This window comes from Saimiri boliviensis, chromosome 2 (genome assembly GCF_048565385.1).
Source record: "Saimiri boliviensis isolate mSaiBol1 chromosome 2, mSaiBol1.pri, whole genome shotgun sequence".
In the NCBI taxonomy this organism is placed as follows: domain Eukaryota; kingdom Metazoa; phylum Chordata; class Mammalia; order Primates; family Cebidae; genus Saimiri; species Saimiri boliviensis.
The window spans coordinates 133,514,637-133,538,464 of record NC_133450.1 but is presented as its reverse complement, the minus strand read 5'-3'; the positions used below and the strand labels follow the sequence as shown (position 1 = coordinate 133,538,464).

Genomic DNA, 23,828 nt, shown 5'->3' with positions numbered 1-23,828 from the left:
AAAGTAATCCTAAGCCAAAAGAGCAATGACAGAAAGATGACACTGTTTGACTTTAAACTCAACTATAAAGCCACTGTAACAAAAGCTGTTTGGTACTGGTACAAGAACAAACACATAGATCAACGAAATAGAATAGAAAACTCAAAAATAAAGCTGCATACCTACAACCCTCTGTTTTTTGACAACTCTGAAAAAACTTAACATGCAATGGGTAAAGGGCAACCTGGTCAATAAATGGTGCTGGTATAACTTGCTAAGCAGAAGCAGAAACTTTATCATAAGCAGAAGCTGGAAACTTTAATCCCAGCTATCACCATGTAAAAAAGAAAATCAACTCAAAATGGATTATAGCTGTAAGCTAAGATTTCAAACTACAAAAAAAATGTAGTAAGACAACCCAGGAATACTCTTCTCTGCATTGGCCTTGAGAAAGAATTACTAGCTGTGAGATTTGTCTCTATATTACTACATCAGAGTGTTTCTCACATCATGTAAAAAATGTTGACCCTGTGAAATTCACTACTTTTTCTATCATTTTATTGTCTTCTATCTAAAATTTCTGAAGTTGAAGGGAAGCAAGAATTTTTCTCAGGCGCCAAAGCCTATATCATAATTAAGAGATGGAGGTTAAACTCCAACTCTTTGAATAGAGAAATATCAACAAAATTTGGTGTAATTATACTGTTTTAGATAAACATCCTTCTTCTCTCATGAATTTTATTTATTAGTTTATTAATAAGAGTATGTTTTTATAAATATTTATTTAATATTTTAATTGAAATTTTCCAACTCTTGGAAATTGGGAGCTTTTTCCAGATGTCTCCATCTTTTTGAAATATCTCATTTGCGTGTGTGTGTGTGTGTGTGTGTGTTTGCTTTTTAAGTTTTTAAATAGTTATGTGGGGTACAATTACATTTATGTTACATAAATATATTGCATAGTGATAAAGTCTGAGTTTTTAAGGTAAGCTGAACAGATATAGTACCTTGGAACCACTAAGTGATTAGTGATCTCATTTTCCAAATTGTATGAGTCTCCCATGTCTAGTATTCAACTCTCTGTATCTATGTGTACCCATTTTTTGGCTCCAACTTATACATGAGAAAAAGCCATATTTGACTTTCTGCTTATGAGTTGTTAGACTAAAGAAAATGACCTCCAGTTCCATCCATATTGCTGTCAAAGACATAATTTCCTTCTTTTTATGAATAAATTATTTTTCATTGTGTGCCAATACCATATTCTTTTTATTCAATTATCCATTGTTAGACACTTAGATTAACCCTGTATCTTTCTGACTGCAAATATTGCTGCAATAAACATATGAGTACATACATTTTTTGATACAATGATTTATTTGGGGGGTACATATCGTATAGTGGGATTGCTGATAGAATGATAGATCTATTGGTAGTGGTTTTAGAAGCCTTTACAATTTTTTCCACATAAGTTACACTAATTTACATTATCAGCAACAGTGTACTAGTAATATAAATTATTAATTAATAACTACCACTTTATTATTTAGGTGTTACTCATCAAGAATTAATGTTAAGTCAAGGGTCAAAATGGGAATATTATGTAGGGGATATAAAAATATTTTGCTAATCTAAAAGAAATTGACATGAGCACACTCTTATTATCCATCCATGTCTCCTGCCTACACGTTATTAACCACATGGTAACTTTGACTTCACCTGGGGCTTGTTCTAATTTTAAAATTAGTTACTTATTTATCTTAATGCCTCTAGATTATCATGTGTGACTATTTCAGCAGAGAGGGAAGAGAGACAGCCTAGGCTGACCAAACAGTGAGGAAAATCACAACCTAATGGAACAAGAAGGCTGGATGTGAGTGGCTCCGGGACTGAGTAGTTTGACCGCTCATGTGCCCAGGCAGTTTCTTTTCTCAGTTTTCCACACTGATGCATCCAGAAATTCAGCTTCACCCCTCAGGTGACTCCCACGATGCTGTGACATGGAGACAACATTCCCAAGAGTAACACATGTATTAAATATCCCTGGAAGTGGGGAAGAGACATTTTTGCAATTCTCCTCTGAAGGACCAGGAGCACCTCAACAGACCATCTCCCCTGCCCCCATGGCTAGAACTTCACCACATGCCCAATGGACACTCATCCCTGAAGGGGATAATAAGATTCCATTGCCGAGGCTGGCAATTTCATCATATAAATTACTATGAACAGATATAAAGGTTTTAAAAACTAACTGAAGTCTGTTTTTCTATGCCCACCATGGATTACAGATCCCCCAATACCTTCTTCGTCTTTTCTGCTTGACTTTGTCTCTTCACCGTGTTCTGTCTTCCCAAGAATCTCTTTCTGCTCCCTCAGGAGCATTCAAGTGTTTTATTTAACTGACGATTTTTTTTAATGGTAAAAGGCATTAAACTAAACAGTTAGTATTCCTGGGTCCATATTCCTAAAAAGAAATTGTGACGCTGAGTCTGGGCGTGACCTTGCGCGTGTTCCTGCCCCTTCCCCAGATGAGAAGCTGGTCTGTGTGTTTCTGCCCCTTCCCCTGGGGTACAGTCCTCCCGTTTCCCCAGACGTTTTCTCCCTCAGCTCCAGTGTTCTCCGTTGGTGTCATTGCCCTCCAGATCTGCTGCCCTGCACTGCAGACTAAGGCTCTGATTTCATAAGACAGAGACGGGGCTGAGCTGCCACGGGCTTTGTCCAGCTGCTCTGTCAATGTCCTTGCGGTTTTGTTAACACAAGTAAGGTGAGATCTGCCTCGGAACGGAGGGTTGACTCAGAACGGTGGCTGCCCTTACCCCAACGAAGCGACAGTCCAGGGTCAAACTGCTGCACTGGCTGCAAAACTCTCGAGCCCCTGCATTTGAGCTTGCTGGTCTCGGTTTGGGTGGGGCCCACTTCACCAGATCACCTGGCTCCCTGCCGTCGGCCTCCTCTTTTTCAGGGGAGTGTGAGGCTCTGTCTCACAGGCCTTGCAGGTGCCAGTTAACACGGTCGCCCAGCTTTGTGTGGGCTTTTGTCCTGGAAGCCTGCGGCACTGGTCGCCAGGGGAATCTCCTTGTCTGTGGGCCGTAAAGACCATGGGAGAAGCGCAGTATCTGAACCCGAGTGCCCAAGTAGCCAAAGAAGCCCCCAATGGCCTCCCCTCGGTAGAAGGGGATCCCCCAGTCTGATGCACTTCCCAGGCGAGGCAGTGCCCCGCCCTGCATTGGCTCGCCCTCCCTGGGCTACACCAACTGTCCAGCCACCTAGTACCTAGGTTGGAAATGTGGCGGTCACTTGCCCTCTGCGTAACTCTCACTGGGAACTGTGCTCAGAGCTGTTTCTACTCCGCCATCTTGGTGGAGCTCTCTCAGTGTGCTTTTTTAAAAGATGATGTGTGAGGTAGAAAAAATTCTAGATTTCAGATGAAAAATAATTTTGGGCCAGGCGTGGTGGCTCATGCCTGTAATCCAAGCACTTTGGAGGCCAAAGCGGACGGATCACCTGAGGTCGGGAGTTCAAGACCAGCCTGACCAACATAGTGAAACTTATTCTTTAAAAAAAAGAAAAAAAGAAAAAAACAAAAATAATTTTGATAATGTTAGTAATTAATAACAACAAATTTCTAGTTGTTTTACTGCAGTAGTGTAGCAGGACACAAAACAAGCTTTCTTTACCAGGAAAATCACTTATCAGTGAGTTGCACATGGGCTGCTGATCTATGTTGTCCTATTCTACTGTGTGTTTACTGTGACAAACCACTAAGATATGAAGCAATGACTCCAGCAAAGTTGTAAAGCCAGCTTACTAAAGAGCACAGCATTTTAAGAGTAAAGGTGCTAAATATTTTAAGCAAACACTGGAATCTCGAAACAGAGTAAGCCTTCTTTTTTTTTTTTTTTTTTTTTTTTTTTTGACATGGAGTTGCTCTGTCACCCAGGCTGGAGTGCAGTGGTGCAATCTCGAATCACTGCAACCTCTGCCTTCCTGGTTCAAGCGATTCTCCTGCCTCAGCCTCCCAATTAGCTGGGACTATAGGCATGTACCACCACGCCCGGCTAAATTTTTTTGTATTTTTAGTAGAGATGGAGTTTCACTGTGTTAGCTAGGATGGTATCAATCTTCCGACCTTGTGATCCTCCCACCTCAGCTTCCCAAAGTGATGGGATTACAGGCATAAGCCACTCTGCCTGGCTGAGAGTAAGGCTTTTTAAAACAATCGGAGAAATAACAGGTTAAGAAAGCAAGTTATTTTGAAAACGTTATTGCCCAAAGAGCAAAATCACATAGTTGGTGAGAATCTATTAATGCCTGTATTCTAGATCAAGATGTGCTAGAAAAAAACAGAGAAGATTCCACTTAGATAATGTACAATTAGTCACATGACAGTATGTCACACAATGCTGAAAAGGCTTTGTGTAATAAACTGATAAATCATAACTTTTGTTATCCAAGTTCAGGACCTAACCGATTTTTACCAATAATTGTCGCAGTGCAACAGTTTTAAGATTTGTAAGTTATGGAGAAATTTAAGAAAACTTTTCTTCTACAAAAAAAATGCTACCTAAAAAAAAGAAAAAGCCAAAACATGTTTTGTCTTTATGTGTGGAAACAAAGCTGTGTCTTAAAGAGACTGTGTAGATGTCCTGGTGTGCCACAGTTACACCACCTTGCATCCTATTGATGGTCAAAAGTAATGGACAAAAAAGTATCTATCCAGAAAATGTGACATAAATGAGTATCTTCTATAAGAAAGATTCTGGATCAAGTACTTAAAAGAGTCAATTTAGACAGAGTAGCTGGGCTCAATTAGCTGAATAATCTAGGTAGGAAGAAGTGCACTTACCTAAGTCCCTTCTAAGCAATTGCATAATTAATTTTAAAAATTATCTGTAGAATATGGGATGACCAATATGTTGATGAATGTTTACTAAGACGTAAGTCGCTTTTAAGCAATTGTATGATTAATTTTTAAAACGATCTGCAGAATATATAGGATGATCAATATTTTGATGAATGTCCACTAGGACAGTCAGGAAAGTGAGACATAAATTGATTTCAGTCCCTGTAGACAGATTAGGGCAAGGAGACTGGATGGAAGCTTCTAAACATTGGTAAATAGTGTGAGTAAATGTGGGAAATTTGTTGCCTTTGGTATATTAGACAGCACATGAGTAGATATTTTATAATTTCATTAAATAGTCAACAAATATACATGGAGTTCTTATTATGCCTCACTTATTGTATGAGGAGTTGTGGATCCAGGAGAACAGAATGGATGCAGTAGGTTTGGGATGTGAGTATTGAATTTATGAGAAGATTCAAAGTCTGTATTCTTTACTGCCAACCCAAGTTTATTAGAATACTATCATGGTGGGGAAAGATCTTAAATAATTGCCTTGCAACTTCAAAATGCTGGTTTTTCCCAGAGAATAGAAAGCCTTAAATAGCCTTAGTAATCCAAATATTCACTTCATAATTACACAAATTATGAAAAGTGTTGATATAACGAGGGCTTTATGCTTATAATATTAGCAAAACTTCAGGGATGCCTGAAAGTACTGAGGCCACCCTTTCCATTCAACTCCCTGAACATGTGTTCTGGATATTAGCCAATATGTTAATTAAAGGAAATATTACTGAAAAAAAAAAAAGAAAGAAAGAGAGGGGAGCTGCTTCTCAACAGATCTTTGGTGGGGACCTCGGTTCCCATGACAATACCTGAGAGGTTGATCCAGCGCCCCTAGCCCCCTTGGTTTCAGTGGCTTGCCCCTGCAGAGGACATTCCTAGTTCTGTAGTGACAATAGGGAGTTGGGTCTGAATACACTTTAGCAGTGGGAGTTCTTGTTCTCTTCCAGACAGACGTTCAGGAAAGGAAGACTTTTGTGACTGTCCTGTTTCTTGAGGAAAGGGATTCAAGAGGATAGGAAAGCTTTTCAATACATGGGTCCTTAAAATTCCACACTGCAATACATTTACCATACTCATTTCCAAGCAATCCAATTTATAGTTGTATTTTTTCTTGGAATAGCCCATGTTTCACCTTCCAGACCCGCCTTAGGAAGTTTCAAACCCCGGCTTTGTTACGCTCTACAAGCACTTGCTTCCCCTAAACCTCAGATTTCTTGTTTGTTTCCAAACTTTAAATATTGGAAATATTAAGAAAATTTGCAAAATTCCATCTTCTATGTTTATCTGCTATCGTTGATGCAGTTGTAAAAAATAAGAAGAATATTCCTTTCCTATGTACATTTCCAAGTTTAATAGCAGATTTTTAGTAAGACCCAAAATAATTTGTAAAAAGTCCAATTGTTAAGGTGCTTACTAGAAAAACAATTTACGGTAAATTTTTGCTACAATGCTACCCAACATTTATAATAAATAAATGTCTGACATATGCAGCTACAAGGTAAAATATCTATTTATGGCAAGTAAAATAAGCCAAACAATTAAGAACGTATACTATGTTATTTGATTGTTTTAAATTCTGATAAATTGAAATGTGCAGCAACGTAAAAATCAGTAGTCACCAAGGAAATGGTAGAAGAAACAAGGCAAAAAAGGAGAAAGAACACAGAAGAATAAAAGGAAATGCTGAGAATTCTCTTCTCCACCTTGACAACAATGACGGTTAAATCACGTTTACAACTGTTCACTTTAAATATGTGGAAGTTTACTATCTGTAAACTAAAACTTACACAATTTATTACAAGCAAACAAATTGAAACTTAGACAAGGAAGGAATGATAGAAACATAGGAAAAGGGCATATTGAATTCAGAAATTCTCAGGAATGTGTCTACCTGAACCATGGTTCCCATCATAGTTTTAGTGAATTCTAGAGTGCCGCACACATGTTTTAACTACAGAAAGTGGGTTCCTCAAACCACGCTCTGTCCTGGAGTTGGCTCAGGGAGTCATTGGGGCCCGTGCTGAGGAGCACAGGCCCAGATACCAGTGTTTACTCATCCAGGCATGAGCTCATAGACACACACAGAGCCCCTTTCCCGTGTGTGGTGTGCTTCCATATCTGTACATGGAGAAACACTGACTCCCAGAAAACGTAATATACATGAATATGCAAAACTAAAATAGGGCACTCAGTTCAAAGTGTTTATCACAGAATAATTTTATAAGAAGACAGTATAATTTCCAAGTACCATCATTGTCACCAAACACCTGGAAGGCACAGTCACCTTATCTGGGCTCCATCCTCTCCTCAGGCATCTCACCCCAGAGCTTGCTATATAGGAGGAGACATGCAAATACGGCCCTACCTCTGCTGATAAAAACCAGCCCGGCCCTGACCCTGCAGCTCTGGGAGAGGAGCCCCGGCCCTGGGATTCCCAGGAGTTTCCACTTGGTGATCAGCACTGAACACAGACCACCAACCATGGAGTCTGTGCTGAGCTGAGTTTTCCTTGTTACTGTTTTAAAAGGTAATTCACGGAGAACTAGAGATACTGAGTGTGTGTGGACATGAGCGTGGGGAACAATGGGTCTTTGTGGCAGTTAATGACAAGGGTGTCTCTGTGTTTGCAGGTGTCCAGTGTGAGGTGTAGCTGGTGGAGTCTGGGGGAGGCTTGGTCCAGCCCGGGGGGTCCCTGAGACTCTCCTGTGCGGCCTCTGGATTCACCTTCAGTGACTACTACATGAGCTGGGTCCGCCAGGCTCCGGGGAAGGGGCTGGAGTGGGTTGGTTTTATTAGAAACAAAGCCTATGGTGGGACAGCAGAGTACGCCGCGTCTGTGAAAGGCCGATTCACCATCTCCAGAGATAATTCAAAGAACTCGCTGTATCTGCAAATGAGCAGCCTGAGAGCCGAGGACACGGCCGTGTATTACTGTGCGAGACACAGTGAGGGGAGGTCCGTGTGGGCCCGGACACAAACCTCCTGCAGGGGCGCGCGGGGCCACCAGGCGGCGCGCGGGACCCACCGAGGACGGGGCGGGCCCGAGGAGCAGGTGCAGGGGGAGGGTTCTTTTCTCCACAGCTGGAGAAGTCAACTTTGTATTTGGAGAATTCTGGAGCATTTTAGGCTGTGACATTTTATTAGCTATATTTGTTATAAGTTTGTTAACATTAGTATTTAAATGTTACTAATTATTAAAACTATGTATATACAAATATTTTTAAACATATACTTTCAAGGAAAAAAACATTTATAATTATTTGCACTGATTCTTCCAGGGTTTTATTAACATTTGTTGACATCAACAACCACATAGCTATAGGGACTGAAATTTATACGCATAGAAAGATGTGTAGGCCAGGCGTGGCTCACGCTTTTAACTCCAGCTACTCAGGAAACTGAGGCGGGAGAATTCCTTGAACCAGGGAGGTGGAGGTTGCCGTGAGCCCTGTCATGCCACTGCAGGCAAGCCTGGGTGACAGAGTGAGACTCCATCCAAAAAGAAAAATAAGGAAGAAAGAAATAAAGAAAGAAGTAAGTATAAATACACCTACCTATGCACACATGTTACAGGCATTCATATTGAACATTACAATAAAATAATTCTGAAAATATCTCCTCAAAAATCAAACTTAATGATGAACAAAATATAAATTATTAGAGTAATTCACAATAGATTTTAATTATTTTTCATTATTTACATGAATTGATTTCTGTTTGTTCATTTAAAAGTAGTATATTGGTCACTTCAAAAGAGGTAAGAGTACGTTTTAAAAGTTGTTGTCACACTAAATGTTAAGAATTTGATGTAACGAATGATAATTATCTTAATTATTTCTTATTATCTTAGTTATTCCATATTGTATTCACAAATCAGAACATTGCTTCTTACCTTGTGAATATAAACAGTCATAATCTGTGAATTTAAAATAAAAATTTTTTATTTTAATTCTTAAAATTTATTTCACATCATTATCTTTTTCTTCACTTCCATGTCTCATTGGATCCTCTCGAGGGCCCAGCCGCACCCCTGTCTCCTGGAAACTTCTGGGAGTGACTGCAGCCAGGCAGAAGCAGGCGCCCCAGGTGAGTCCACAGGACCTGGAGCCCCCCTCTGCTTGGATCAGGCCATCTCCTCGGGATCACAGGACTCTTCATTATCCTCACCCCACTGTTGTACCAAACAGGCAACATCACACTTCAATTCACCACACTTTGCTTTAATTTTCCAAAACATCATGAAGCAGATCATTTTAACAGTAAGTGTATTACAGTCAAATAAGATAAACTCCTTTCCATGAGACACAGTTGCTTATCAGGATTTTACATGTAGTTTGTATTTTCCATTGCTTTATACATGAGATACTAATATCTCCATATTGGAGATTATTCCCCTAAGTCATCCTTTAAAATTAATTTTTCCAGACAAACCCATGATATAATTACAAATTTCAGGTGTAATAGCTGGGCCAACATTAAGACTATATTAATAATTAATACATATACTTGCAAATATTATTTTCCTGTGGTCCCCACTTATAATTTTATACAAAATATTAGTAAATTACTCTGATAAAACATTTTAAAATATTATACAAATAGTTTACTAAGTATGTATAACTAATAATATAAAATATTGCACATATTTTTAGCCATGTTTAAATTATCTGTGAAATTTTTGTTTATTAATTTTTCATTTTAATATGTCACCTTTATCTTTCTTATTTCTGGGACTTTATTCTAGTATAGCTGAATGTATTTTAATAATTGTTGTAGTAATCACATTTACATTTTGTATTTGAATTTTCATACACATTTTGTCAATATTTTAATTTCAGTATAAAATATTACTATACAATCCATTTTCTATTTTTAGGAGATAAAATTAAGATAAAATGCATAGAGTTTCAATGGATAGCTTGATGGTTTCTGACAAATGTGTGCACAAATTAAGGAATTATTTACTTACTTTTTAGTGTATACCCAGTAGTGAAATCGCTGTGTAAAATGATATCTCTGTCTTAAGCTCTTTGAGAAATCTCCAGTCTGCTTTCCAAAGTGGCAGGACTAATTTCTGTTCCTATCAACAGTGTATAAATGTTCTCTTTTCTCCACAGCCCTACCAGCATCTGTTGTTTTCTGACATTTTAGTGATAACTATTCTGAGCGGGGTGAAGCTGCACACCTGCCATCATGTCATCTTTGATAAGGCTGACAGAAACAAGCAATGAGGAAAGGACTGAATCCCTGTTCAATAAATACTGCTGGCACAACGGGCTAGCTGTATGACGAAGATTTAAGCTGGACGTCTACTTTCAACATGTATAAAATTACCTCAGAATTGATGAATGATTTAAACGTTAGACTTCAAACTGTAAAAATCCTTGCAGACAACCTAGAAATACTCTTCCCAGCACTAGTTTTGACAAAGAATTTTTGGCTTAGTATGCAAAAGCAATTGCAACAAAAAACAAAATAGGCAAGTGGGACCTAATTAACTAAGGAGTTTCTGCTGAGCAAAACAAACAAACAAACAAAACTATCAGCAGAGCAATCAACCTACAGACCGTGAGAAGATCTTCACAAACATCGCATCCACCAAAGTCCTAACATCACATCCAGAATCTATTGGAAATTTAGCAAATTAAGAAGTAAAAAACAAATAACCTCATTAAATATTGGCTAATTTATCTGTGTCCCCACCGAAATTGAAGCTTGAATTTCATCTCCCAGAATTCCCAAGTGTTGTAGGAGGAACCCGGAGGGAGGCGATTGAATCACCGGGGCCTGTCTTTCCTGTGCTATTCTTGTGATAGTGAGTAAGTCTCACAAGATCTCCTGGATTTATCAATGGTTCCCGCTTTTGCTTCCTCATTTTCTCTTGCCACTGTTGGGTAAGGAGTGCCTTTCACCTCCCATCATGATTCTGAGGCCTCCCCACCCATGTGGAACTGTGAGTCCAGTTAAAACTCTTTTTCTTCTCAGTTTCAGGTATGTTTTAATGAGGAGTTTGAAAATGGAGTAATACATGGGCAAGTGACACAAACAGACACTTCTCAAAAGAAAACACACAAGTGGCCAGTAAATATCTTTTAAAAATGTTTAGCATCACTAATCATCAGAGAAATGCAAATAAAGTTTCTGATTTCTGTCACTCTATGTCCATTTTTCTTGTTTCCAACTTCATAAAAATGGAATCAAATATCATAGATCATTTTTTTGTAAGGGACTCGTTTTGCTATTTGTGAGCTTCATTCATGTAATTGCATCTATCAAGTTCTTGTCATCATATCCGTACATATGTATGTACTCATACACATATAGGTATTTCATATCTGAAACAGTCCATTATATTAATACATGACAGTTTGCTAAGTAAATAAATCAGTTCATTCAGTTAATAAGTGACAATAAGTATATCTATTTTTCTGTTGATGGAATTTAAATTTTTCCATTATAAATATCTTAAACCAATCTGTTATAAATATCCTTGTACACGTTCTTCTGCTTATATTTTCACAGTTTTATTGATAAAATATGTATAAATATAAGTATGCATCACCTTTTTAGCTTTATGGAGCTATAACTAAGTAACAGCATTTTATGCATTTAATGTACAACATTTGATGTATTGATGTATTTGGGAAAATGCTCATCATGATCAAGGTAATTGGTATGCTTATCATCTCAGAGAGTTATCACTTTATGACTTTAATTTATTGTGTGTGTGTCATAGGAACACCTAAGATCTACTCTTGTGGCAAAAGATAAATTTGTAATATAATATTCATTAGCATCGTCACATCAGTGTGAATTTCATCTCCAGAACTTCTTCAACCTGTGTATCAGTCCGTTCTCAAACTACTATAAAGAACTACCTGAGACTAGGAAATTTATGAATAAAAATGGGTTAGTTGACTCACAGTTCTGCAGCCTCAACAGGAAGCATTACTGGGAGGCATCAGGAAACTTAGAATAATTGTGGAAAGTGAAGGGGAAGCAAGGACCTTCTTCACATGCTGGCAGGAGAGACAGAGAGAACGAGCAAGAGAAGGTATACCACACTTTTAAACCATGAGTTCTTCCAAGAACTATATCCCAAGAACATCAAAGGGGAGGGTTGCCCCATGATCCAGTCAGTCCCCATCAGACCTTTCCTACAACACATGGGGATTAAAATTTGACGTAAGATTTGGATGGAAATACAGAGTCAAACCATATCATTCCACCCCTGGCCATCACAAATCTCATGTCCTTCTCACACGGTAAAGTATAATTATCTCTTCTCAGCAGTCACCCATTCTTAACTCATTTCAGCATTAACACAAAAATCCACAATCTAAAGTCTCCTCTGAGACAAGGTAAGTTTCTTCTGCCTATAAATATGTAAAGTCAAAAACATGTAATGTCCATAGGGGAGGTATTGGCCATAACAAAAGGGATACGGGCCCCATGCAACTCCAGACCCCAGCAGGGCAGTCATTAAATTGTAAGGCTCCATGTCTCACATCCAGGACACATTGACACAAGAGGTGGTCTCCCAAGGCCTGGGAGACTCTACCCTTATGGCTGTGCAGGGTTCAATCCCCATGGCTGCTTTCATAGGCTGGCATTGCGTTCCTATGTTTTTCCAGGCACACCGTGCAAGCCATTGGTGGAGCAACCATTTCGGGGTCTGAAGGATTGTGGCCCTCTTCACACAGATCCACCAGCCAATGCTCCAGTGGGAACTCTGTGATAGATCCAACACCATGTTGTCCTTCTATGCTGGCCCAGTAGAGTCACTTCATTAGGGCTCAGCCCCTGCATCAGACTTCTGCCTGAATATCCAGGCACTTTCATACATCATCTGATATCTAGGAAGAGATTCCTAAACCTCAACTCTTGCCTTATGTGCACCAGCAGGCTCAACACCACATGGAGGCAACCAAAGCTTAGGGCTTGCAGCCTCGGAAGCACTGGCCATAGTTTTACCCTGACCGCTTTTGGCCATGGCTGTAACAGGAGAGTCAAGGACGCAAGGTGCCATGTCCCGAGGCTGCACGGGACAGTGGCGCTCTGGGCCTGGGCCATGAAACCATTTTTCTCTTCTGGGCTTCAGGATCTGCGATGGAAAGGGCTGCCACAAAGATCTCTGAAATGCGCTGGAGACATTTTTTTCCCATTGGGCTCCTCATTACTTATGCAAATTTCTGCAGCGAGCTTGGATTTCTACCCAGAAAATGAGTTTTTCTTGTCTACTACGTGGCCAGGCTGCAATTTTTTTATCAAACTTTTATACCCTGCTTTCCTTTTAAATGTGAGTTCCAATTTTCTACCACCACTTTGTGAATGCACACGACTTACATTTGCAGAAATAGCCAGGTCAAATCTTGAATGCTTTGGTGCTTAGAAATTTCTTCTGCCAGGTACCTTACATCATATCTCTCTAGTTCGACATGTCACAGATCACTAAGGCAGGGGAAAAATGCCACTAGTCTTTTTGCTAAAGCGTAGTAAGTGTGATCGTTACTCCATTTCATAGTAAGTTCTTCATCTCTATGTGAGGCCACCTCGGCCTGGACTTTATTGTCCATATCGCCATCAACATTTTGGTCAAAACCATTCAACACGCCTCTAGGAAGTTTCAAACTTTTCCACATATTTCTGTCTTCCTGTGATCCCTCCATGCTTTTCCAACCTCTGCCCTTTACCCAATCACAAAGTCACTTCCACATTTTCGGGTATGTTAATAGCATTACCTCACTCCTAGTTCAAATTTTTGGAAAATTAGTCCATTTTCAGACTGCTATTAAGAGCTACCTGCGACTGAGTAATTTATGAAGAAAAGAGGTTTAGTGACTCCCGGTTCCGCAGGCTAAACTGGAAGCGTTACTGGGAGGCATCAGGACACACAATCATGATGGAAGGGGAAGGGGAAGCAAGAACCTTCTTCACGTGGTGGCAGGAGAGAGAGAGAGTAAGTGAGCCGGGAGGGACCACACCTTTAAACCAACAGATCTTTTGAGAACTTTACCATGAGAGCAGCAAAGAGGAAGGCCACCCCATGACCCAATCACTTTATATTAGGACTTACCTTCAACATGTAGGGATTTCAATTTGGCGTGAAATTTGAGTCAGAACACAGAGCCAAACCATATCAACCTGCATATTATCCTTTGACCAACATCACCCAATTTTCTTCCTCCTTCCAGCCCCTGGGAACTACTATTCCACTCTGCTTCCAAGAGCTTGACTATTTTAGATTCTACATATAAATGAGGTCATGCAACATTTGTCTTTTGGAGTCTGGCTTATTCCACTTAGCATAGTGTTCTCCATGTGTTCCAATGTAAGAATTTCCTTGTTTTTAAAGGCTGAATAATATTCAACTTTTTGTAGGTATAAGCCACATTTTATCTGTTTATTCATAGATGGACATTGACTTATTTTCCAAATCTAGGCTGTTATTTATAATCTCACAATGAACATGTATTTGTCACACTCACTGTATTATCTCTAGATGTATTCTCAGAAAGGGGTATACTCTATGTTCAAGTCACTGAGTAATCTTCATGTTGTTTTTCATAATGAGTGTACTAATTTATACTTTGTTCAAAATCATACTTGGATACCTTTGAACCACATTTTCAGGCCTATGTTTATGTCTCGAATCTATTTTTAGCTGATTTCTGTGTGTTGTGTGAGGTGAGGCCCATCTTTCTTCTTCTGCATACAAATGTGCAGATTTCACACCACTTGCTGAAGGACTGTCCTTTCTCTATTGCTGAGTTCTGGGCAACTTGTCAAAGATCAGTTTCTTGGAGAGAAAAGGGCAATAACAGATACATCCTTAACATTGTGATAACTTTAATGTATGAAAACCATTCTGCTAAACTTACATGGAAGATTGTGTGAGGTTATAACAATGTGGGACTTAATATCAGCCATGCCTCACGTAATCTTTTTATAATAGTTCCTTTCCTGGATGTGCTTCACTCAGTTCATATAAAACCTGATTGGTAACAGACAAAAAACACAAAATGCAGATGCTTTTAATCAACTAAAAGAGCTGTAGCCTTTTGTCAACAAATTATTTCAAGACATGGAGAACACAAACAGATGATAAATAAAATACATTCACATCCCCTCAAGGATGGAAAATGAAGAAAGTCTACATAAATGTGTCCAAAGGGCTGTATGGCTTGATATATGTGTAGGCCTCTGTGTTCAAGTTTTCCCAGGATCTTGTGGTGAGCTGGTCACACCTCATCAAGAATTAACCTCTGCTGTCTTTTCTAAGTTTCCTCAAAGTGTTTATTTAATCTGATAACCATTTTGTCTATAAATTATAGAGTTGAAATGCAACAAATATTCATTTGAAATAATCTGGCATAAAATATCTAAGTAAAATCGATAACTAGATGTATTTCATTCATTTTTTATTTAATATCAGGGGCTAAGCATTGATATATTTTGATAACATCTGTGACTCTCTCTCAGCACCTTTATCCTCTGAAGATTTGGTCTGGCATGGCAGTTTTCTTTGTTTCAGTGTTACCTCTTTTTACACTGACTTCTGCTTTTACATTTGCCAGGAATTTGGGATAAAGGAGGGTTTCTAAGAGTTCCCTAACCTGCCCATTTTGATGGGTGTTCCAGAATATGTGAGATGCTTTTTCACTTACAAAGCACCCCAAAGCCATGCACTGCCTTACAATGTGTTTGTTTCCTACTTTGACAAATTAGAACATTCTAATAAATACAATCACAGTTTCCTTATTGAGGTGTGATTCATAACAAATAATATTAGGTAGAGGTTCTCCGTGGAAGTGTCTGAATCTCTTGGGTGTACATGGTCTCCTTATTATCATGAAGAATTCATGAGCACAGTCAGTTTCCAGCCTGTCTCACTATCACCACAAACTGTGACCTCACCTGGAGCTTGGGTTAACAGCCAAATTAGTTATTTTTTAGTCTTTATGCCTCTAGATTATTATAGAGCTATTTCAGTAGAAAGTTAAAAAGAATATTTGTACTGACTAAACAACATGGAAAATCATAAATATAATGCAAAGCCTACACATGAGAGGCCCCAGGCCTGGATGATGAAACAGTATGCAGGTAATTTCCTTGGTCAATTTTACAATGACACACCCAGCATATCAGCTTCATTCCCCATTTAACTCCTAGTATGCAGGGACATGGCAATGACATTTTCAAGGGTCACATACAGATGTGAAATCTGATGTGAATAGGGGAGGAGATGATTCAGCAATTTTCCTCTGAAGGACCAGGAAAGCCTGGACAGCCCACCTCCCTAATCGCCATGATTGCACCACGTGCTCACATGGATACTTATCCCTAATAGGATAAAAGAACTCCACTGATGTAGCTGAGCATTTTATAATATAAATTACTAGAGACTGGCATTGATGTTTCAATAACTAATTTTTATTACCTAAATTTAATTATGCCTGAATTCTTACCTCTTTCTTCAGTGAAAATGTGCTTGCTGTGATTGAGTTTTAGGAAGATTCCCAGTATTCACAACTGAGCTTCCAAGAGTGTATTGAGAGCAAAAACTGGATGAGGGCAGAGAAACCCACCTTTACCACTAACCTGAAGTGAACTCAGCGAGATCCATGCTCACTGCTGCTTCTCTGCAGAGTTCAGGTTTCTGCTTCTCCCAATTCCAACACAGACTCTCCTGCTCCCCAAATGTTTGGCCTCCACTTGCTATAAGGTCACGCTTGGTTCCTAGCTTGTTGTCTGAACCATTTTATGAGGGTGGGGCGAGCCATTCAATGAAAATTATCTTCTCAAATTGAATCCCATGGTTGATCATGCATTATTTTTCTGATTATGGTAATTGACTTTTCTTGGCATGTTCATTACTAGTAACATTCAAAGCCATTTCATTTACATGTTTGATGCTTCATATTTTGTTGCTATGACACTTTTTCTTCTATTGAGTCTTCCCACTAGCATTATAACATAATCTGGTATCCAGGCTCAGTTGTCATTGATAAATGCGTATGTTAAAAGCTATGGATTCTTTTGCAGCAGACATAATTTTCTCTTTTATGGAGATGAACACACACTGCTGAGCTACCCCCACTCACAAGAACATATGCATAAGTATGATATTTTCATTTATTTGACTAATACATTCTATCATTCTCCCTTCAAATTTTTTACTCCTGAGAAGACCTGGACAAACTCTTCTGCATCTGTTCAAACCATAAACTGAGAAACCACATGGTGAGTAAAAGCTCACCTGGTTCTGGATTTTGGGTCCAGCTCTCCCCCTCCAGTGTCCCACAGCACTTCAGCCCACCTGTCCAGTTTCCAACAAAGTTCAGCTCCTGCACAGTAAAGAAAACAATTGAGTGAGGAGAGAACTGCAGATGAGAGACCATACCTGAAAACTGTTTATGTGACAGGGGAGTACTATCAAGCACATAAAATAAACTCAACTGAACTGCAAATCATAATGTGATTAATAATGGGTGAATAATAGGAATATCCTTCTCTCAAAAGAATCAATGAATAAAGGTAGATAAATACATAAGTATATATACATACATATATTGCTAGAAATGACTAATATTCAAAAAAATGCAATAAGAAGTCTTTTCATCCTTCATTTTTGCTTGAAACCCAGAAACGCAATAAAGTAAAATAAAATAAACAACAGAAGCTGGCCAGGATGCATAGAAAGATAAACTCGTTTCTTTTTCTTTTCTTTTTTTTTTTAACTACCCACCCCTCCACCAGTAAGGTAAACTATTATAGACCACTGATGGAAGTCTAAATTAGTACAGCCATCATGGGAAAAATAGAACTGCCATGTAATTCAACAATCCAACTGCTAAGTATATATCTATCTAAATAATTAAAGTTAAAAACTAATATTGAAGAGATACCTGTACAATCGTGTTTCTTGCTGCGTTATTCACAATAGCTAACGTATGAAATCAATATGTTTCCACCAACAGTTGAATAGATTAATAAAATGTGATATTTTAACACAACTGAATATTACTCAACCTTAGAAATGGAATTCTGTTGTTTGAAGCAACACGGATGGAACTGGACACAATTAGGTGGAGTGATACCAGCCAGACGCAGAAAAATAAATACCACATTTTCTCAACGTTACGTGGAAGCTGAAGAAAGCTGATCTTCTAGCAGTAAATAGTAGAGTAGTGGTTATGAGATGCCAGGAATGGGAAGAGACTGAGAGATAAGAAGAGGTTTGTTGACAAATGCACAGTTACAGGTAGACATGAAGGATGTGCTCTAGTGTCCTGCCGCACAAGAGAGCGACTCCAGTTAACAACATATGGGAATTTTATGTCTACAAGTAGCCAGAGAGAGAATTTTGTGTGCTACCTACACAAAGAAATGTTACTGTCTAGCCTGGCGAATTTGTTCATTGTTCTGATTTGGTCATACCACATGGCACACATGTATAGAAATGTCACACTATACCCCATAAATATAAACACTTATGTGGCAACGCTAAAAAATTATTTAATTAAAAAGAATTTTATTGGCATATATTACAAATGATTCAACACACAGCCAGGAATAATAACATTTTTCTTTGAAATAGTGAATTTTCTAACAACGTAGTTACATTCATTTGAACTAAAGCATGTGTTTGATCATGTTTAGAATAGACCGTCTTATGTGTATAACAATATATTTTCATTTTAGGCTTCTACTTAATACTATCAATGCAAATAATTTTAAAACAGCTAAGTAAAAAGAATATCGTTGAGGAAATGTGTGTGTGGTGTGTGATGTGTGAGTTTTTTCTTATACACCACTCTGTCTATGGTGGATGTGTGGTGCATGCGTCTGTGTCTGTGTGTGTTTACTCTGCTTGGGGTTCGCTGTGATTCTAGGATCTGTATTCCTGTGTATTTCACAAAACTGGGAACATTCTTACCCATCATTTATTCAAGTACTGTCTTTGTATCTACAATTTCTCCTTTTCAGGTTTAAAAAGTACATATACTATACCTTTTCCCTTGCCATTTACTTTGTGAAATTTCTAGTGACATTTTAATTGCATGGTTGCATTTAAAAGCTGAGCCAGCTCGACTGAGGGGTGTGCCCAAAGCTTGCTCAAGGTTTATGCTGCATTGCTTTCGCTTTCTTGTGGATTTCCATTTGATTCCTTCTTAGTATTTTTATCCTTCAGTTTCCTGTCTAGTCCTGCATCATGTCCACAGTTTCTGTAAGAGATTTTTACATATGAATTATAGTTACTTTACATACCTTATTTAATTAGATAGTTCTAATTAAATAATGAATCATTTCTGAATCTCATTCCAATTATTGTTTATTGAGAATTTGATATTTCTCACTAACATATGTAATAATTGTTGTTGATAACCAGACCTGTTGGGTTGGACAGTTAATGTTGGCTTATTATTTCATTTTATGCATTTTCTGCCTGTATTTCACCACACTCTATCTTTGCCGGGCCTTCATTGTGGAAATGTCTGTGAATCTTCTCAGAGCTACATTCGACATTCACTTTTGCAGTTGACATCAGAGTTGAAGTCTGTTCTTTCAGGTCCACCAGAGACTTCAGATCCTCCCGTGACACCTTGCTTTTCTTTCCTGCTTGGCTTTGCCTCTTCACCTTGTCCTATCAGAGAGTTGCTCTCAGCTCCTTCAGGTGGGTTGAAATGTTATATTTAACTGAGAATTGTGAAATTGGTGGAAGGTGGTAGAATAATAAAAGATATTCTGACCTTTCACGGGTCCACATTTCCACGAAGGCACCGTGATGCCTGGTCTGGGTGTGAGCTTCGAGTGTTTCTCCAGGTGAGATGTTGGTCTGTGCGTCCTTGTTCCTTTTTCCCTGGGTGAAGTCCTCTTGTTTTCCCCAGTTGCTCCCTCCCACAGCTCCAGTGTTGTCTTTTTGTGTTATCACCTTCCAGATTTGCTGACTGACCTTCCCATTAAGGCTCCGGTTAAATAAGAAAGAGAGGGGAGACACTTCTCAATGGAACTTAGGTGAAGACCTCTTTTCCCATCTCAGTTCCTAAGGGGTTTCCCCAGTGCCCCTAAGACACTGGCTTTGGTGACTTGCCCCTGCTGAGTAATATCGTAGTTCTGCAGTGGGGATACAGGAGGTGGGTCTAAATGCATTTCAGAGTGTGGGCTCCTTTTCTCTCCCAGACAGACACATTGGGACAGAAATAAGTTTTTGATGGTCCTGCTTTGGGGAAAAAAGGATTCAAGAGGATAGAAAAGCTCTTCAGCATGTTGTCCCTGAGAAATTCACACTACAACGTGTTTCCTACACTTGCCTTTGAGTAATCCTACCCATCACTTTTACTAAATAAATGCCAAACAAATAAGTATATATAGTATGTTCTTTCATTTTTACACATTTTGGTAAATCGAAATATGTCTTAAGTAATATAATAAAGATTAGCAGTTGCCTGGGGAAACGGTGGAGGAAGGGAAGGGGAAAGGAGCAGGAATATAGCAGAACAAGAGGAAATGTTGAAAAATTCGGCATGATGGTCCTTATTTTGGGGAAAAAGTATTGAAAAGCATAGAAAAGCTCTTCAGTATTTTGTCCCTGAGAAATTCACACTTCAACATATTTACTACGCTTGACTTTGAATAATCCAATATATGTGTGTGTTTGTATCTTGTAATAGCTACATTTTATATTCCAGACTCTGCTCCAGTTCAGCTCACACCCTGGCTTTGTTACTCTCTACAGGAACTTGCATCTCCATAGATTTCTGACTTGATGTTTATCGTAAAATTTCCAGTATTTAAAGTATATTGTTAATTAGGAAAATTCCCTTTTCTGTGTTTATCTATTGTTGTTGATGTGGTTGTAAAAACAGAAAAAGTAAAATATATTCCTTGTCTACGTACATTTCAAAGGTGACTTGCAGATTTTTCTTTTGTTAAGTGCCAGAGCAATAAAAGAATGTTAATATTGTTAAGCTGCTTAGTAGAAAAACAAATTATGGTAAATTGTTTGCTGGAACACTACCCATCATTTATACTAAATAAACGCCAAACAAATAAGAATATATAGTATGTTCTTTCATTTTTATACATTTTGGTAAATAAAAATATCTCTAAAGTAATATAATAAAGATTAGCAGTTGCCTGGGGAATTGGCGGAGGAAGGGAAGGGGAAAGGAGCAGGAATATAGCAGAACAAGAGGAAATGTGGAGAAGAATTCACTTGTCCACTTTCTCGATAATGCTGGCAGTTACATCATGTTTATTCATTGTACATTTTAAATATGTAAAATGTATTATCTTTCAATTAAGCCTCATAAAATGTATTACAAGAAAACAAATGGAAACTTAGACAACAAAGGAGTAATATGAAGATACAAAAAATGTGTAAAATGTCTGAGCTACTTGAAAATTAATGTGCCTGGACCCTAGTTCTCCTCATATTTTCAGGTGAGTGCTGGAGGGCAGCAACATCACACACGCTTGTGTTACAGAAACTGGGTTCTGAAAACCACCCTAGAAACATCCAGCTTTGTCCTGGAGTTAGTTTAGGGAGCAGGCACAGCCAGTGATGAGGAGCACAGGGCCAGATACCGGGGTCCACTCATCCCAGACATGAGCTCCTACATGCATACAGAGCCCCTCCAAGTGTGAGTTCGCTTTCACATCTGTAAAAGGAGAAAATATTGACTCCTACTGACCATAATTTACAGAAATACTTAAACATTAGATAGGGTGATCGGGGCAAAGTGTTTGTCACAGCACAATTTCATAAAGAACACAAATGTTCTGAATACCATCATTATCAGCGAACTCCTGCAGGACACTGCCATCTTCTCTGGGCACAGCCTCCTCCTCAAGCGTCCCTACCTAGAGCTTGCTATATAGTAGGAGACATGCAAATAGGGCCCCCCTGTACTGATGAAAAACAGCCCAGCCCCGACCCTGCAGCTCTGAGAGAGGAGCCTTAGCCCTGGGGTTCCAAGGCATTTCCACCTGCTGATCAGCACTGAACACAGAGGACTCAGCATGGAGTGGGGGCTGACCTGGGTTTTCCTTGTTGCGATTTTAGAAGGTAATTCATGGAAAACTCGAGAGACTGAGTGTGTGTAGACATGAGTGAGAGAAACAGTGGATGTGTGTGGCAGTTTCTGACCAGGGTGTCTCTGTGTTTGCAGGTGTCCAGTGTGAGGTGCAGCTGGTGGAGTCTGGGGGAGGCTTGGCAAAGCCTGGGGGGTCCCTGAGACTCTCCTGTGCGGCCTCTGGATTCACCTTCAGCAGCTATGCCATGCACTGGGTCCGCCAGGCTCCAGGGAAGGGGCTGGAGTGGGTCTCATCCATTAGTTATGATGGTGGTAGCACATACTACGCGGATTCCGTGAAGGGCCGATTCACCATCTCCAGAGACAACGCCAAGAACTCGCTGTATCTGCAGATGAGCAGCCTGAGAGCCGAGGACACCGCCGTGTATTACTGTGCGACAGACACAGTGAGGGGAGGCCAGTGTGGGCCCGGACACAAACCTCCTGCAGGGGTCCCCGAGACCACCAGGGGGCGCCCGGACGCTGCGCACGGGGCTGTCTCGGGGCAGGTGCAGGTGCAGCTGAGGACTGGCTTCCTGCCGTGGTCTGGGGCTGCCTCGTTGTCACATCTCCCCAGGGAACCTCCCAGAGTCACAATTCTGTGCTAACACTTGATGTCTCTAAAGACAAAACTTTTTGTCCTTGTTTCTTTGTTTTTGTAACAGGAGGACACATCTTCACCTCGACAGGAACCGCAGTGTCACTTTGGGGACAGATCATCTTTCCATACTTCCTGAGGAATCCTATGGAAACATGGGGAGTGTTTTCCAGTTAGAATAGGAACAGAGACCTCCATGGGAATCTCTATTATAACAGGCTTTGAGTTTCATCAGGAGCCAAGAGGCAGGCTCGCCCAGGGTCAGGGTCCTTTAAACCTGATGGTATCACAGCTGTCTCCCCTCGTCTTGTAAAACTGTGCACATCTGACTTACACTGTTTCAGTTGACCCTCTTTGTGCTAATCCATTTCCTTCTCTGCAGACCTGATTCTCACAGTTTCCTTTCTTCTTCTCTTCCCTAAAAACAGAATTAGTTGTCTTCCGTCAAAACCCCAGGGCTCAGGTCTGCAGGACCTGGGTAGGCTGAGGGACTTTCTCACTCCCCATTGCCTGGACATCCCGGCTGTCTTCTGAGCATGGAGGCATTTGGAAAATGAAGTGGACATCAGTCATGAAGGGAATAGTACTAGTTTCCTCCAGTGGGATGTTGAGGCAGAACTGATCTTGTGCTTCTCACACTGTCACAGAGTTTGGACTCTCACATCCAACTTTGAGGAAAGCTAAGATTGGACACTCCATTGTTCTGTGACCTCTGGGTAACAGTAATTGTAGGGTCTGGCTAGGCATGCCTAACGTCAATACCACTGGCCATTGGGAAAGACAGGCCGGGATTCCCGGGAAGACCTGCATTTGCCAACCACCATGGCGTCCCATTGTCTTCTGTTAGGTTCTGATTGATTCAGCCTCACCTGGATTATCTAGAACACTCTTTGTGACTCAGGAAAAAATAATGGCAGACTCCCCTAACACCTGTATGATGCCATTAAAGCCACACCCTGGTTCGTGTGTGATTGAGAGACTGTGGTCTAGTCAAGGTGACACGTAAAATTATTTGTTTCCATTATCATATTTTATTTTATATTTGGCAATATAATCATGCTCATAAATATGTGTCCTACATTTTCTTTGCCAAAAACTTTGGAATCAGAACAACTTTATTTTGCAAAGGGGCTAGACAAGATAAGACTGAGACCTGCTGGGCTACACTCCCAGTAAGTTAAGGTGTTCTTTGTCACAGGATGAGATAGGAGGTCTGCACTAGACACAAGTGATAAAGACCTTGCTGATAAAGGTTACAGGA

The 23,828-nt window shown here is 39.7% G+C and overlaps 2 gene segments (V, D, J or C); both read left to right on the top strand.

Moving 5' to 3' along the window:
- LOC101038853 (immunoglobulin heavy variable 3-72-like) overlaps positions 1-23,828 on the top strand; it is a 67,201-nt gene that overhangs the window by 24,505 nt on the left and 18,868 nt on the right.
- Positions 21,842-22,577, top strand: LOC141583435 (immunoglobulin heavy variable 3-23-like). The segment is given in 2 exon segments: positions 21,842-21,962; positions 22,066-22,577. Coding segments are annotated over 2 exon segments (558 nt in total).